At 38.7% G+C, this 17,966-nt stretch overlaps 1 protein-coding gene across 1 annotated transcript; it reads left to right on the forward strand.

The window, feature by feature from the left end:
• Window positions 1–97: 97 nt before the first annotated feature.
• Window positions 98–17,328, forward strand: slc15a4 (solute carrier family 15 member 4). Its single transcript, XM_085909412.1, has 9 exons — window positions 98–295; window positions 500–1,132; window positions 2,817–3,109; window positions 3,851–3,995; window positions 4,127–4,207; window positions 6,885–7,062; window positions 8,526–8,684; window positions 11,094–11,252; window positions 15,312–17,328. Exons 2-9 carry the CDS (start codon window positions 548–550, stop codon window positions 15,461–15,463), a joined length of 1,752 nt encoding a protein of 583 aa, XP_085765538.1. The 5' UTR covers window positions 98–295; window positions 500–547; the 3' UTR covers window positions 15,464–17,328.
• The last annotated feature ends 638 nt before the right edge of the window (window positions 17,329–17,966 follow it).

Below are 17,966 nucleotides of genomic sequence, written 5' to 3' on the forward strand. Positions count from 1 at the left end.
TGTAAACTTCTACGTTCCACTTCCTCTTTTCAATTCTCTGACGTCAGAGGCGTCTCAGTAGATATCCAAATAACGTGGATGTACTAAAAGGAACAGTGAACAGAGTAACACTTGTATTATAAATCGCTTATCAAACCACGCGCAAATCCAACAGCTTGTTGACTGCTTGGGTGTCACGGGGTAGTGATGTGACACTTCTGGTTGACTTCCAGTTCTTCATGAAGTAAACGTTTCAAGGATAAACAACATCAATGGAGATAAACCCTCCGTTGGACGCGTGTCAGTGATCTTCACGGTAATGTGGATCTAAAGTCGCAGCGAACTGTCAGATTGCTCAAGTAAAGTTAGCTGACGTTTCTTAATAAGTTGATGACTGTATGTGCCACTATAATATGATATGGCCGGGTCTGATGTTTCAACACTGTTGATGGCGATGTGCTATTTGACAGATACGAATAGATTTAATCATGATTCAAATCGTTTGCACTGATCGTTGCAGGGCTGGACTCTTTTATAAAAGGAAGGAAGCTATCGATCCTTTTTGACGATGGCTATCAACAAGCATACCAACGAGAGCACACCTCTCTTGGACTCTGATAATGGGACTAATGGAAGACCGTCAACCCCATCAGTTTTCCAGGGAAGAAGACTTGCATGTGCTGCTATCTTGCTAGCTGAATCATTGGAAAGGATTGCATTCTATGGCATTACATCCAACCTTGTCCTCTTTTTGAATAGTAGCCCTTTCTATTGGGAGGGCACGCAAGCCAGTCAGGCTCCCCTGATGTTCATGGGGGTAACTTACCTGATATCCCCATTTGGAGGCTGGTTGGCCGATGCATACCTTGGAAAGTTTTGGACTATTGCCTCAAGTTTGATTTTGTACTTTATAGGTATTCTATTTTTCCCTTTCATTTCAAATGAAGACACCAGAGTAAATATGTGTGGAGAAGAGGCTGCATTTCCAGTGCAACCCGCTGAGTGTCTCAGCACAAACAGTACCCCTCCAAGCAATGTGACCTGCCCCATCCGTGCACCTTATTGTGGCCCTATAGTTTACAGTGGACTTTTTTTCATTGCATTGGGTGTAGGGACTGTCAAGTCAAACATCACTCCATTTGGAGCAGACCAGGTATTGTACGAATAGTCATTTTAACTGTGTTTAATTAAGAATGCAATTGTTGTCATGTATCTAAATGTGATCAGTCTTAACTTCAGCCTGCATAATTGGGAATGCATAGTTGAGTCAGACATGTGATTTACTTTATCTTTACCATGAGGGTTCACTTAGGCACGCATATTATTCATCGTCAAGGCCAGTTAATTGCATTTTGCACACATACAAAATCACACAGTCACGACCACAAACATGTGTAAAGAAAGTACCAAACATGGAGAATAAGAAGTGAAACCATTTCAGTAAGGGAGAAAAAAACTTTACAGCTAAAATGCATATAAATGTTAAAAAAATAAATAAAAAAAAAACCAGTGATCGGGTTTCTAAACCTTATCACACCAGCCATGAGAAAATATTTTCACAGGAGGGCTGATATTGTTACCTCAGAGAGCCGCCTGTGCTCATTATACGTTTCTAACTTTGTGTCAATGCTTTTGATCATGAACAACCACGCTGCTTCAGATAAAGACCCTTATGTTGCAGGCAACCAAAAGAGAAAAACAGAAATAAATAGGTCTTGGATTTCACAACAATCAAAAATATAACAGAGTAGATCAGTCAGATATTTGAATGTAACTGATTGCCAATGGAAGAATCAGTGAATAGAGGCACACATGTTCCAGTAAGTGTAGGTGAGCAAAAAAAATAAAATAAGTGCTTTATAAACATTGTACTTTTCTGCACGATTCTAAAACATGATTTTACTTTTCTAAAATCCACACGAAAATAGCGAGGAACCTCAGGAATTGATTTAAGCTCTGAACGACTGTTCTGTTTTTCCTTTTCATCACATATAGATAATATCTATTTGTTTTCTCCAAAGGAGTAACTCTATGTGGGTCACTGCTGTCACAAGAATACGCATTGAACCAACTGTTGTGTAATCTATTTCTTTTATTGAGCTATCAGCACAGGCTTCCTTGTAGAAACAGATCAACATTCTTTGTCTGCCATTCGATTCCCTGCAAAAAGATTTAATCCACAGGCAAGAACATAAAATAACTGTATGCTGCTATTTTGGACCAATTAATGTGTCACTAGATCATACATTTTGGACTGGTTTACTGGATTATTTTGATAGAAGTATTCCCATAATTTAGATAGCACTTCTGCCGTCAGATTTCATGTTCTTTCTAGGAGAAACATTACGCCACTTATTGAACAAAAAAATTTGACTGGTTGTCAGCAAAATAGAAGGACATCGATATAGTAAATACAATAACCTGAGTCTGAAAATATAAAAACGAAACTGGCAATATTTTGGATAAGGTCGGAAGCGTTGTCTCACAGAATCATATTCATCTTTTTTCAGAGAATTAGATGCCATTGATATTTGCAATTTTAGCCCATATAGACAATGACTAATCGAATGCTGGAGAAAGAATTTTGACCCGTCTGATCTTTTAACATTTCACCGCTCAAAATAATATCAACTTTTTTGCACAGCAGATGTGATCAGGTTGTTAAACTTTTTGAATATCTTTTGAGTACAATAAGGACTTCAAGTTTTGCTGTTGTTGTTTTTGTTAACATACTAAAAATGTTTTTTTCCGGAGTTCATTTAATTTCTGAGGAGGCTTTATGATTTGCAGTATTATATGTGTGTAACAGCGACGCCTTTGTTGATGTTCTCCAATAGGTCAAAGACCGAGGACCGGAGGCCACACGCCGATTCTTCAATTGGTTCTACTGGTGCATTAACCTTGGTGCCATCTTGTCACTGGGAGGTGTAGCCTACATCCAGCAAAATTTCAGCTTTGAGCTTGGCTACATTATCCCTACCGTGTGCCTTGGCATTTCCTTTCTTGTTTTCCTCCTGGGCCGCACAGTTTTTATCACCAAGCCTGCTGATGGCAGTGCTTTCACTGATATGTTCAAGATACTAAGCTTTGCCTGTTGCTCCTCAAAACCCAAAGAACCTGACTTGCTCAGGTAATACGTCACCCTTGTCTATTTGTTAAGATGAACATTACGCACCTTAATTGAATAACAAAATGAATGTGCTGTGTCAAGGGACTCCAGTGGGTAATGTAACAAAGCTAACATGTCTCAGCAACAGAACATGAAAGTGTTTATTTAGAATAATGCAGCTCAGTGTGGTCAAACCCATTTCTCATCGCTCATTCGATCCTGATACTTATTTTCTTCTGCTACTGACATCCATCTTCCACAAGGATGTTATCATGTGTGTCTGCTTGACTTAAAAGCAAAACTAGATGAATAATAACTAAAAAAAAATCAGAAAATTGACATTGTATCCTAAATTACCTAGCACAAGTAGGTCTGAAGAAATTAAACTATTTGCCTCTTATCTACTGAATTTGATTGTATAGAGGTTGAAAAGTATGTCACTGACACCCCCCCAACAAAAACAGTGACAGATAATTTTAAAGACCAATATAACACAATATTGTATAGCAATTTTCCTTAAAATTTCCCGAAATTAATGGAATTTCTTTTTAATTCTAATTTCTATTTCTTGATGGTGAAATGGCCACAAAGGGTGGCTGATACCAGTATCGTTAAGTTCATTGGAATTGTAGTTTGTAGTGTAATGGAGGCGTCGGGATGGAAACCCAAACTTGTGACAGTCAGAACCTTGTTAACATGTACGACGATCAATGTCAGTCACAGATAAAAAAATATATATATTTTAACCCTTTTCTTTTGTAGAAGCAATAAACCAACTCTGTTGGATGCTGCCAAAGTGACCTATGGAGGAAAATTTCCTGAAGAGAAAGTGGAGGAAGTGAAATCCTTGGTGAAAATCCTACCAGTTTTCTTAGCCCTTATTCCTTACTGGACAGTGTATTTCCAGGTAAATCAGTTTGGAATTTATAAGATGTATTTTATGCAGTGACAAAAGCGAGTGTATAAATATAGAGAAAGCACATTAAAGTGGGTCTGGGAATTGAATTCTTTAATGTTAATCTGTTCATGACGTTACAGATGCAGACGACATACATCCTGCAGGGCCTCCATCTTATGATTCCAGTTGCTGCCTTGAACAGCACGACTGACTCCCGCATGGTAAATCAACAAGTAATGCCACAACTAGTATAGATTTGTTGGCTAGATTGGATATTTCTTTTTCTATACTGCACCTCAATACCACTGCACGACTTTTCGTACAAAAGGAGCCTAGATTTTTGACAATCTACTCTCATCCTCGACAGTACACTTTCCTTCACCTCCCGTAACCCGATCCGCCTACTTGCATCTCAGAAACATCCACCACCTCCGTCGTCACTCACCCCACACATCACCGCCATCCTCACTCTGTCAGTCCCACACTTCAAATCTAAACTCAAAACTCATCTGTTTAGAAAGGCCTTCTCACTTTGACGTCTGTCATCGTCTCCGACCACTTCCTCTGACCTCTGTCATTGTCTCCGACCACTTCCTCTGACCTCTACCCCTCTCTCTCTCTCTCTCTCTCTCTCTCTCTCTCTCTCTCTCTCTCTCTCTCTCTCTCTCTCTCTCTCTCTCTCTCTCTCTCTCTCTCTCTCTCTCTCTCTCTCTCTCTCTCTCTCTCTCTCTCTCTCTCTCTCTCTCTCTCGCTCTCTCGCTCTCTTTCCCTCTCGCTCTCACTTTCTCTCGCTCTCTTTCCCTCTTCTTTTCACTCTCTCTCTCTCTCTGTCGTGTTTTTAAATGTGTTTTTATTTTTTTATTTTTCTGTGAGTCTTGAAAGGCGCCTAACAAATAAAATGTATTATTATTATTGATATTTATTATTATTATTATTATTATTATTATTATTATTATTATTGAAACTGTAGGTCACTGACCCGGTGACAGAGGTAGGTAACAGCTGGAGGCTGGCAAAGGTTGTGGTAATGCCTTAGGGATTAAGTCACAACTTTACTTAACAGACTAATACCTTGCAGATTAGCAACCTGTCCGTAGTCGGAACACTCCACAACAGCGCCTCCGTTTGATGGCTCTCGATTAATCTAGTGAGATTATTATTGGCCGAGATGTTTGTTGGAAGGATATTATGATGAAACATAGCTGGATACATCTGCAGTCTTGCTTTATTTTCTCATCTGTAAAGTAGAAGTACCGCATAGAGATACACAGTCTATTTACATGATATAACGCAGCTGTCGTTTCGGGTACCTTTTCAGGTAATTGAGTAATTTTAACAATTAGAATGGAATTCATGAATATCTTTGCCTTAACTTTATATTTCACCTAAACAAGATCTCATGTTTAATGCTGATGAACTGGTTATCATAAAAGAATCGACATGGCAGGTTGTTTTCTTTCCCCACATACTGCACAGTATCAAAAATGAAACCCAGACTTTATATGCTACAAGTCTTGACACTTCTCAAAATCAAAGAGGAAATGAGATTTGATGCCGCAGTGGTTTTTTACTTCCTCACCTGACACAGCTCAATGGCATATCTGAACAAATTAGATCTATTCAAGGAGACAGAACACTGAAAGTGGAACTGCAAGTGAATGAATGTCTTGTAATTATTTATGGTGCGTTACATTCAAAGCTAAATGCAATTGTTTCATCTCTTCACCGTGTCTGTGTGTGTTTGTCTTTTGTTTTATCAACCTGTCTAGCTATCTAAGTGGTATTAAACATGCAGTAGATGGATGGATATTATGTACCATATATTTCATACTGAGGCATGCTGGAGAATGTGGGAAGGGTATGCAGTCTTCGTACTGTTTACTGAATGTGTTTCTGAGTGCACATAGTGTGCGTGCCACTTCTCTCTAACCACAACGTGTGTCGTTCCCAACCGAGCAAATCAATTCAACCCCTTTCAACACTAACTAACAAAAATTCAAGGTTTAGTGATGTAAAAATAAATCTGTAGTAATATGCGTTCCTCTGCTGTTTTCATAGATATAATAGAATCGAAAATCAGATTCTCTTTATGCATCCTCGTCGTCTTTGCACGAAACCCACGCTTGTCTTTGGGCCCTCTTGTGAATACATATGCATGAGTAGGAACAGAGCAATTTGTCATGTTCATTCTGTTCGAATGTGCACTGCGACATTAAGCGCATTGCTACAAATGAAAGGGAAGCATTTAGAACTCGAAGAAAAAAAAAACAACGTTTTTTCAGCATCTGTCGATACATAATTTACAGTCACTTTGCTTGAGTAGTTTACACTTTTTAGGTGCAAATGCTTACATACAAACATATCCACAAGAATACTACTTCACTGAGTTTTACCTGAATCCTAGAAATTGCTGGCATAGCAATGGATAAGTGTAAGGGAACTCTAGCACTTGTTACTTATGGATTTTGATCAATTTGAAAATTTGCTAACAATAGACACATTTAACAAAAGTGAGTTCATCTTGGGAAGATGATTTTAGCCAGAGAGACACTCAGAAGGCATTTTAACTTTTGCAGAAACATATGCAGGTTCCTTTAATCATGTTTCAAACTTCTAGATGACTGGTTGGTGTAATACTCCACAGTCTGCTTGCGGATCAAAAGGGATTCTTTGATAAAGAGACTGTTGTGGAAATGCATTCAAATGTGTTGGTATAGTCCAGTTTTCAGTCACATTTAACTATGACCACCTGGGGGTGCCAAAGTAATAGCAAGCCAAAAATGCATCCACATACAGACTCAGTCAGCTGTGTTAGATTGTGAAGAAATTCTTCACAGCTTTCACGCTTTATTGCATTTTGTACAGTTTTATTTAATCTATTTCCTCTAAATCCTCTAGATATTTCGCTTCCCGGCAGCCTGGCTCACCATGTTTGATGCTGTGCTCATCCTCATGCTGATTCCTCTTAAGGACAAAGTGGTGGACCCTATTTTGAAGCGGCGTGGCCTGTTGCCTTCCTCTCTGAAGAGGATTGCAGTGGGAATGTTCTTTGTCATGTGGTCGGCTGTGGCAGCGGGTGAGTACACAAAAACATGTTCCCTGTGTACTCTTTCTTCAAAAAGATAGAATAAAGTTAGGGATTATTTTGTCAAGTATCAAAGATGGAACAACCTCCACGTCACATTTCATATTCAAGACTATAAAACATGATGCCTAACTGCATCTGTTTTGAATATAGCACTGAATTTTTAACATCAGTCATATAATATTAAGTGAAACAGTAAATCTCATTAAATTATGTCACAGATCGATAAATAACCCCTGCATGTGAACAGCCTGTATTATGTAATTCTAAGATATATTTTTAGAGGACATCGGCATTTTAAGATGGAAAGATGGTTCTCCGACATATTCAGTTATGAGATTGAAAGACCAATCCAGTGTCTGCTTTTATCACTCACTTTTGGGGGAAAAGTAAAGCCCTTTCGCAGTAAAATAAATTCTGAATATTGCAGCGAGCAATTCCTGGGAGCGATGAGAAAGGGTTTACGATGGAGCAGGCATGTGGGCATTGGTCACAGAACAGTGACTTTGCGCACGAGCAGTGTGGCTCCCGCATTCACTTAGTTTGGACAAAGTGATGACATTGACATAAATGTGCTCTACACTTTCCATCCACTAAGAGCCTTACTGTACCTGATTTTGGAATGTGGAAGGAATCCGGCGTACTGGAGAAAGCATGTAAACACAGAAGTCAGCTGGGATAATCCTGTAACCCAGGTGAAAATAGGTGCTATCCAGAATAGTGCAGTTGAGCACATTGAATATTCAGCCTGCAACTCTCCTGCAATGAAATGGCCGCAGTGCAAGTTGGACCTCCTATGCATTACGAGAGGTCGCCAGATATAGTATACTTGCTTTGTGTACAAAGGGAGGGTGACTGAAGAAAGCAGGCTCTCATAAAATACGAAGCCTTTTTTTTTTTTACAATATTACATTATTTGCTTTAAAGTTTGTCTTCTAATTTGAATCTTAGGGAGCTCAATTGCCAGGACCTGGGATCATGTCCGGGTGTTTGGTGTTTAGTAAGGAGGGGCTAAGTAGGGTTGTGTTTTTGTAGTGAAGGACTTAGTCACTGCTTTCCAGTCGCTGTATGGACTGAGATGGACAGCTTCTATTATTGCATGGTCGGATTACATGACTCCAACTGCTATCCAAGTGCAGCATTAAGTGTCGTTATGATAGGAGGCTTCCTTTAGGCCTTGTCTGCAAATACTGGAGCTGCTGGCTGCACAATAATAGCCACCAAGTTCAGTAAAGAATGAAGTAGTGGTTAATGATCTACTTAAAGTGGCCATTTTCATAAAGGACTTCTCGTCGCGCTCATAATACAGAAGCACGTGGAGTTGAGCCTAATGAAATGGATGGAAATAAAATGTAAAAAAAATGCTTAGTCACTAAATTGGCAGTGTATATGAGTTTCTTTTTTTGCTTTTGACTGGCAGTTGATGTCAAATGGCCTGTTTTTTCTTTTCCCAGGTATTCTGGAGACAAAACGCCTGGAGATTATCAACGCAAATGGTCCCATTGACCAAGTGCTTGGCAACGTAGTCTACTATGCAGCGGATTTACCCATTTGGTGGCAAGTGCCTCAATATGTGCTGATAGGCATCAGTGAAATCTTTGCCAGCATTGCAGGTACTTGGATGGATTGATTGATTGATTGATTGAATGAATTTATTGATTGATTAATCAGCAATCTACGGTTTAACACTGATGCGAGTACATTCCCTCCTGGGGCCATCATGTTTCTGGTCTAGGCTTTTCCTTTTCAAAACATGGATGCTGGGCAGTGTTGTAGCTCTTTTGTGGTGCAGGCAGAGACAAACGTGGCTCCCTGTCTGACCCGACTCCAAAGTCGGTGTCAGTGCTTGCTGCAGCTTAATAAATGTTTGATATTGGTTTTCTGTCAACAACTATTTCACAAATTCATCTCTTCTACTAGAACTTGCGGAAGAGCTTGTTAAGAGCTTCTCTTTCTCGCTCTCCCTCGCACTTACTCTTTTGCTCTCTGTCTCTCTCTCACTCATGCAGATAGATATGCCGCAGCGGTCAATGTATAAGTAAAAGAAACATGTCTTAGGTTAGAATTGTGGGTAGCAAATGTGTGTTACCGGGTAACACTACATAGTTTTCCGTCCCACTATGTACAGCTTATAGGTTTTAGTGCTTTTACTGCCAAGTTTAGTTACGTTACCTTCATTTTACTCCAGCCGACGTGAACTCTCTTCCATGGGAATTTTTTTGATAATTTAACAATTTCAACAGGCATTCACTTTAGTTATTACAAATGATATTTATGCCTATCCGGTCCCCCCCCCCGCTTTCTTTCCCAAATTAAAACCATTTCATATTAAATTTTGTTATTACAATGCATAGATAGAGGCATAAGGTTGCAAAGTGAAGCACTGGTTAGCACGTCAGCCTCACAGTTCATTCGATCCGGATTTGTTTCCACCTCCGGCCCTTCCTATGTAGAGTTTGCATGTTCTCCCCGTGCCCGCGTGGGTTTTCTCCGGGTAATCCGGTTCCCTCCCACATCCCCAAAACATGCATGGTTGGCCGATTGAGCATTCCAAATTGCCCGTAGATGTGAGTGTTAGAGCGGATGGTTGTTTGTCTGTGTGCCCTGCGATTGGCGGGTAACCCGTTCAGGATGTCCCCCGCCACTTGCCCGATGACTGCTGTGATAGGCTCCAGTGCACCCGTAACCCTGTGGGAACAAGCGGTATGGAGAATGGATAGATGGAGATACAAGCATTATTCCATAGATGATTACTCCATATAAATGAGCTTCACAAGACAGTCACACTGAGTGCTTGTTTCAAATCCAAACACAAAGCTAAGCTAAGTTCCCTGAAATAATTAAAAAATTAGCCCTGTCTCCCTCTCGCTCCATACTTCAGCTCGTGCGTCAAGGAGAATAGTCTGACAGAATTGTGACATTAAGTATGTTGACTAAAAAGATATTTTTTTTCTCCTCTTAGTCTGCTTTTGTTTGAATAAATCAAAAGCCACTACCGTCAAACATATTCATTCCGCTGTCTTGAAAGACACCAAGGAACTTTTTACTTTTGTACGAGGTCAGTTTGTTTTCATTTTGTTTTCTCAGAAGAAGGACACTTGACATTTTGTTTGCAAGAAAAACACTTCTACCTGCTCCCTTGGGAAGAAAATGCACAATGCATTTGAAATCCCATGTTCTTTTGTTTTTTTATGGCTGTAAAGGTTACATTGTTTGTTTCATTAATGGTGGGGATGTGATACATCATTTAGATTTGATCTGAGACTTTTGTTGCAAATTATTACCTCATACTGTTTTAGGTTTTCAGGCATTACTTCTTTTGCAGTCAAAAATTACAATCAAAAGGTCCTATCCTATGATACAAAAACACAATCATTGAAATCACATAGAAAGAAATTACAATGCTCTAATCCCAACATTTTTGTAGCCCCCTTTACCAAGACATAGGCATCAATATGTTAGGAGGCTGTCATAAAAAGCAAACATATTCAACCTCAGTTCTGTAATCTTCCTAGACAGATGTAGCTATCGGGCTGTATTTGAAAAATCACATGAGGTGCCATGAAATTATCAATGTCAGCTTGCAGGCAGACTGGTCTGGTGGTGGGAAAATAAGACACCCCCCCCCCCACTCCTCACCTCATGCTTTCTATCTGTCTGTGCAAACAGTATGATTTGTCTTCTAGAAATTTGAAATGTGGTTGTCTTCCAGACTATAGCATCGTATAACAGATTGACAACCAACTAGAAAATGCTGCCAGACTCTAGACAAGGACCACCACTGACCTTTATATTGAAAACCAGTGTATACCCAATTTCAAAATGCTTTGATTATGTTACGACCAAGTTGTGCATTCTATTTTGTATTCAGAATTTCCCAATTCTCAATGATTACCAATTACTCGATTGATCGTTGTTTGACACATCCCAACTACTCATCCATTCAGCCAATAAAGCTACCAGCCAAGCAGCCTGATGTTTTCATTGACACTAATGAAATAAGGGTTTTCTCTTTTCTGCAGGACTGGAGTTTGCTTACTCTGCTGCACCCAAGTCTATGCAGAGTGCCATCATGGGGCTCTTCTTCTTTTTCTCCGGGATAGGCTCCTTTGTGGGCTCGGGTTTGTTGGCCATTGTGTCCCTCAAGGAGATCGGCTGGATGTCATCCCACAAAGATTTTGGTAAGAAAAGGTGACAATTGAAGGTGACACATCCCCTGCCACTTACTGATTTCTCACAAATGGTTCAGTATTTTGTGGATTTTATTTAGATGTATAGAAGGATAAAAAAAATCAGGTATATAGTTCTTAGTATGTTCAAGAGTGACTCTACACATTTTTAAACTGAAACCACAATCATGAAAATCTACGGAAATGTTCTAACCGTAAAATAGCAGAAATCTCCTTCCATCATGTCTGATAACATTTCTAGTTTAGGCCTATACCAATTTAGTTATAATAGCTACATTTTATCTTGACAAAGAAGCTACAGTATATTTTGCTTTCTGAACGCACTCCTTTAAAATAGCCATGTTAGGCCTGCGTTATGTGATTTGGTTGTTAAACTGGATCATCATCACAGATGATTGCCTCTGTTGTCCACACACACCAACAACTGACCACGCTTGGAACACACTGATGTATGCTATTGATCACGCATATCATGCGTGTGAGTGTTGACTCGCTGGTACCAATTTAGATTGCTGAAATTTATTTTACCAGGACAGGACTAGAATAGGTTGTGGTGATTTAAAATCCACTTAAGGGGGTTGTGAATTAGTTGTGGAAAGGGGTGGCAAAACACCCTGTGGAGTGCTGCTGTTCAAAGAGAATTTTTCCAGAATAAATAGACATGTCAGCCTAACGACACAAGGTTGTGTAAATCTGTGCGCAATTGTAAGTGGCAGTACGAATAGCGAAGTGTTGGCAGCAAATTGATGGGTTCCTACCGACAGAAGGTGACCAAGATGACATTTCTATGACCATGTGGTAAAGATATAAATAATGTAGCCACAAAACCCTAATAGCTCATTATTAATGTGCATCTGGAATGAGTGCGATTTTGGTTATGTTAGCTCCGGAAGGTAAGTTACACGCTTCATGAAATCTATCAGTTTCTCAGCTGAGCTTCATTTAAGGGGCAGTCAATGTTGAGCCAGATTGGTCAAAATACCTTTTTTTTTTTGTCTTTCATAAACACATCATTTGAATGGTGAGCTAAAGAAATAGCACAAAACATCCTCATGGCCACAGATTAAAAAAAAAAAAAAGAATGACACAAAGCTTAGGTATTAAGTACAGTCAGGAATTGGACCGTTTGTATTGTGGCTGTTTTTTTTACCCCCCATAGTTTGTTAGATATTAGCATATTGAGTCCTCTTAGCTCTTAAGGTGGAAACGTTTCGGCTCATTTCCATGGCTTCCGGCATAATGGTGTTCAGTAAACAGCTTCCTTGGTGAACTGTTCTGAGTTTTACTGAGCCGCACTGGCCTGAAGATAAATGAGGAACATTAATCGCAGTCTGGGGGTCTGATTACACCTCCCTGCTCGACTTTACTAAAGCTGTCCCTTGAGCATTAACATGGAGATGGAACTACTGGTCCGGCATCACACGCCTTGATGCTGTCACTCTGTCTCCAGCTGCTCATCCCGGAAAAGTCAGCATGTGTGGAGTGTTGCATTTAAAAGTTCCAGTCTCAAAAGTGTCTTTCCATCATGTTGGAAAAGCTGCAATTCCTTGTTTGATGTTGTTGGCAGGTGTGTTTACAAAGAAACAAGCAGTCATTTTGCTGACAGTTTGGAATCATGGATGACGAGATAACTTGCATTTAAATTTGTAAAAGTACATTCCACTAACACACGTCAACCAAAACAGTTTGCGTAGCAAGAAGGTAGAGGTTAAATCTTTAAAGCATATATTGTTTTAAATTAAAATAGATTATGAGATAGATTCAGGAAAATATCTTCATCTGACTTCATTCTACCTGTGTTCAATAATTGAGTAGATTCTTTGGCGATTAAATTATTACAATCGCAAGCATTATGTTCAGATGTTTCTTAAAATCAAATTTTCTGTATTTAATTTAAAATCCTTTGATGTGGCTAAATGTATTTTAGAGTGAGTTCTTTTCTGAACTGTTCAAGTCCCATGATGGCAAATGAGCTTTCCTTTGACCACGGCTCAAGTTGTCCAAATCTAATATCAGATGTCCAGGACTTTTGAAGACATTACGAGCAGATGATATTCGCACATCCCACTGAAGCAGGCTTACGGGCACATTGAGTGAAATGTCAGCATTTTAATGGAGGTCTTTTGTATAACAAATGAATATCTTATTGATATCTTTTCCTGTTTTTAAGATCAAAATAAAAAAAACAATAGGCTTACTTACCATGGGCTATAACTTGCAGTATGGACAGAAAACTTGTAGCTGAAACAACAATTTGATTGATTTCCCCTCAAACCTTTGACGAATGTACAGAATGAGTTAGGACTATGAATTAAGACTGCAGCCGGATGACTCTTGACTTTCTAATCTTTTCAATTAGTTTATTGGATTTGGATGACAATCCAAGTGTGTTCATAGTGCCCTCATTTTGCTTCATCTCTCATCTGTGAACCACATTGTTTCCCGCTTTATGAATTATTTACACAGCTTTTTGGTATTTTGGTCCACCTGTCATAATGTAAACATTTGACCAGATTAAGATGATGACAGACTCAACATGGCAGACGACAGATTATTGTCTCCGCGTGTTGCCTTTTATGAATGCTGTGGCACAACATCACAGTCATTCACCAGTGTTCATCAAAGATCAAACGGTTGACACTGTTGTGTTGAAGGCGCATCAACAGACGTCTCAGTTGTTTACGTGGCATCCTGTCATCCCAGTGATTCTTTTCTCGATTGAATGTCTAATTACCAAACGGCTGTGCACACAACAGAGAGATTTATAAAAAAAAATACTTGTGCAAGCACATTGCCATGTTGTGATGCTCTACTGAGTGCGACAGATCACGTAAATCTCAAAGATGTTTCATACGAGTTAATCCTGTTGTTTGATCAGCAGGAAAGAACAACGCGTTAAATCATGTACAAGAACATGAGGGGTTTTGTGTTAGCACAGAATCTCTTATGACATCATGCCTCCGATGTAGGGAAATGAATATTGTGGCGGTTTGCCTGGTGCAATGGTGGAAATTGTGCTATGTAGTGCTTGTTGACGACAGCAAATCGATTGGCTAATCCTTGCACGACACATTTCCATGCCTGTGGAATGTCTTGCTGTGGTTGTGCCGCTTATGAAGCTATGTATGTTTGCTGCAATCGTTTTGACATTTATACAGGTAATGTAAGTGGTATGGTCATAAAATTAATATGAAACAAAAAATAAATCACAATGAGTATCTTTATTGCAAATTTTGATTCTATTTTGGTTATGAGGTTAAGACCTGAACACCATTTCACTACAGAACATGCTGTAAACAAATTGTTTTTTGCTGAGGAATAACTATGATTGCATCAAGAGTCCCATATTATGTACCATATAACGGTACATTTAAGAATTTGCCGATAGCAAGCTACTTAGACCTCCCAGTTCAAAAGGGCATTCTAATGAACTTTTCCTCGGTAGAAAAGTCTGATTTACAACTTTCCTTAAATACTACATTTCATTGTACCATATGTGAGTTTGGCAAATAAATGTGTTGTATTTTATTGTTTTACTTTAATATTTATTTTATTGATCTATTTTTTTAAGAATTTTATTTTAAGTACTTTGTTGTGTCCCATTCCCAGGGGAAAACAAGCTTCAATTTCTTTTAATAGGTATCAAAGACACCCACGTTGATCTGTATGTTCTGATTCTTCACTTATTACTTTGTTTTTGTAGCTTCAAAATGGGAGATCAACCATATTTGTTTTTGAAAAGTGAGTTGAAATGTAAGAAGGCAGCTTGCTGAATGGTTCTTCCTGACAGTTTTGTCTTTGCTGAGACCCTCGGTACAAAACGGGGTGTTGTCTTTCAGAAAAATTAAAAACCTGTTGTTACGCAGCACGTCTGCAGTATTCTTTTACAACATGTAGAGGAGGAACATTGCAAGATGGCCTCTTTTGATCCTCACAATTTACTTGTGTCATTTTTGTCAGTCATCCACTCTGTGAAAAGTACCACATACTTGAACTTGCAACTGAAGTGAGGAATAAAGACTGTCTTGTTTTCTCTCACCGTTTCTCTAGGAAACATCAATGACTGCTCCTTGCACTACTACTTCTTTCTCCTGGCTGGGATTCAGGGTGTCACTCTTCTCATCTTCCTTATCGTCACTTTTAAATATGACAAGCAGAGGGGCCGAGCAGGAAGCCATAGGCAAAGACACATCTCGTCCTGATCCTACATGCTCACATCCTAGCTGCCGGTTTCCAGTCCAATTATGAATCATCTGCATGTACATACTTACTAGTCAGATCCTAAAGTTCCCCACTCACTTTAGTCAAGAAGTGTTTAGATCATGTTTTAAGTGTTCAATGTTCGGTTTTCCTTTAAAAAAAGATCGCATGGCTTGAAACACACCTCGGGAAAAATGTTGTGCCTAATGCAGGAGTTACGTCACACATCTACTCCTATTATCTAACTATGTTGCCTTTATTTGCACTAGACCTGCAATGGTGCCAGAAGATTTCAGTTTAAGAAGTATACATACCTTTTTTTCAGATGCAGGTTTTGATTATAAAAATAGAATCTTTTATGAATGTAATTAAAATAATGAGATGTATAATACGTAAACCTAAAAAAAAAAGAAAAATCATTTTGAGTGGTTAATTAAGTAAAACTGAAAGATATAGTGTGGGTGAACAAATGTGGACAGCATCGTCTTCTAAGTAGGCATGTGGGTGCTTTTAGAATTAACCAACCACATGGAAGTTGGCGCATACTGCCACTACTTAAAGTGCTTTTGATTAACCGCCAAGTAAAGTTCAGATAATCTAATAGACTATTCGGGACATTTTTTACAATCTTCCATCTTCTTCAGATCTCGGTACTATGTGGTAGGGAGCCAAGAAGGAAGCTTCATCATACAAAGAAGAAAAAGACACTCCCAAATATGTGGCAAAAAAGAAACTTATATACAGTGGACTGAAAATTGTGCTGATGGAATTCCCACCAAGTCAGAAAAAGCCGACTAGAATTTTGGATTAAGAGGCACTCTAAATTTTAGAATTTAAAAAACGTGTGTCGAGAAATATTATGATTTTGAAAGTGATAGGGTTTGCTCACTTCTGCAGCCAGATGACCTCAATTTTTTTAATTACTATTTTCTCAATTAAGTTCTACAGGTTGAAGGTCACATTAATGTGGACGAAATATTGTAGTAATTCATCTCAGTCTCATTTGTATATATCACAGAAACCTTGCTTTTTAAACGGCACTGTATAAATTATTTTTACTCTAGTTTCGCAGTTTTTGTTATTCAGTCAGCAGTGCACTATTTTGTTTATCTACTTTCACCCTTGACCATGTGTGAAGCATCAACATTTTGTCAAATATTTACAATGATTTTGAAAAAATTATCTATGTTAAGGGTACTTTTTCTTCAACACACTTGTATTTAGAGGGGTTATTGAAAGAGTGTCAGTTCCTGTCTATATGCAGAAACGGGAGCGGATTATAATGCAAATTCTGTTGTGCATTTTGTAATTGAGGACCTCATAAATGTTCATATTATTAAGGTTCTTGTTGGAGGAGTCATTGACTGTATAAGTTGTGTTTTTAGCATTTCACTTTTATAAAACATTCAACCCACTGAGAGTTACATGTTGAAATGTTGATCTCTCCACGTGATGCCAATGAAGCCTCAATAATTGTTTTTATTTTAGGTACCGAAACTGTAATAGTCAAGATAAAGTTTGATAAAAAGCTGGAAATACATATTGAAACTGGAAGAAAACTACTCCACCAAATTGAAAGGGTGGATGGCAAAAATGTATCCACAAGAATAGACTTTTTTGACTCTGTCTTTTTTTATGAATAGGAATGCTGTGTTGTCACTCAAAATCTGGAAAACCCAGTTCAACAGATAGAAACCTGTCAATGGATTAAGAAAAAAATCGTTGACAGACCATGTGTTTAAAACTGCCTTGTGAGAACTTTGATCAGAGTTCATTGTGCCGCTAATGTGTTACATTTGTAAAATCATGTCAGCCTTTAGGATCATTTTTATTTGTGTTTGATCCATTAAACAAGTACTCCTTGTTAGACTGCATTACACTTTTTGCCTCACTTCACCATTTTGGAATGCGACATTTTTCCATTAAAATGTTTCAAATTGAATCATTTCAAAGCTGCTTCCATGCATGATGGATGGATGGATAGATGGGTTACTTTTGGGTTATAGGGATGTAACATTTTACAAGCGCAAACATGTCAACTTGAGTAGCTGTCATGATACCATTATAGGGACGAGACTTTATTGGAACTCATTTGTTTTTTTTATACAACAAAAATACCCTTTGAGCTAAGGTTGCAACAACTGCAGCTGTAGCAAGCCCTCACATTGTACTTGATCTGGGAATGAAACCTATACTTGTTTTCATCAGATACAAATTGAAATAAACAGTCACAACAAATCATTCTGTAATGCAAAGCGTGACAGTGACAAGTCTCGTAGAGGGCTGTTTCCCGTTTCATACGGCCAATAAGTAGCTGTGACTGAACAGACAAACTGCTGTTTGAAAGTCACGTTAATGCCTCAGGCTCAGAACTTGAGTGTGACAAATAGACATATTCTCAATGTTGGGATGAATAACTGGACACATTGAACGGCTCATAGGGGCAGAATTGGATGAAAATATCACTCCTGTTATTCTTATTAGGAGTAGTTATGGGCTTTGTCT

Source organism: Syngnathus leptorhynchus, chromosome 4, assembly GCF_054491065.1.
Source record: "Syngnathus leptorhynchus isolate UIUO chromosome 4, UIUO_Slep, whole genome shotgun sequence".
Lineage (NCBI taxonomy): Eukaryota > Metazoa > Chordata > Actinopteri > Syngnathiformes > Syngnathidae > Syngnathus > Syngnathus leptorhynchus.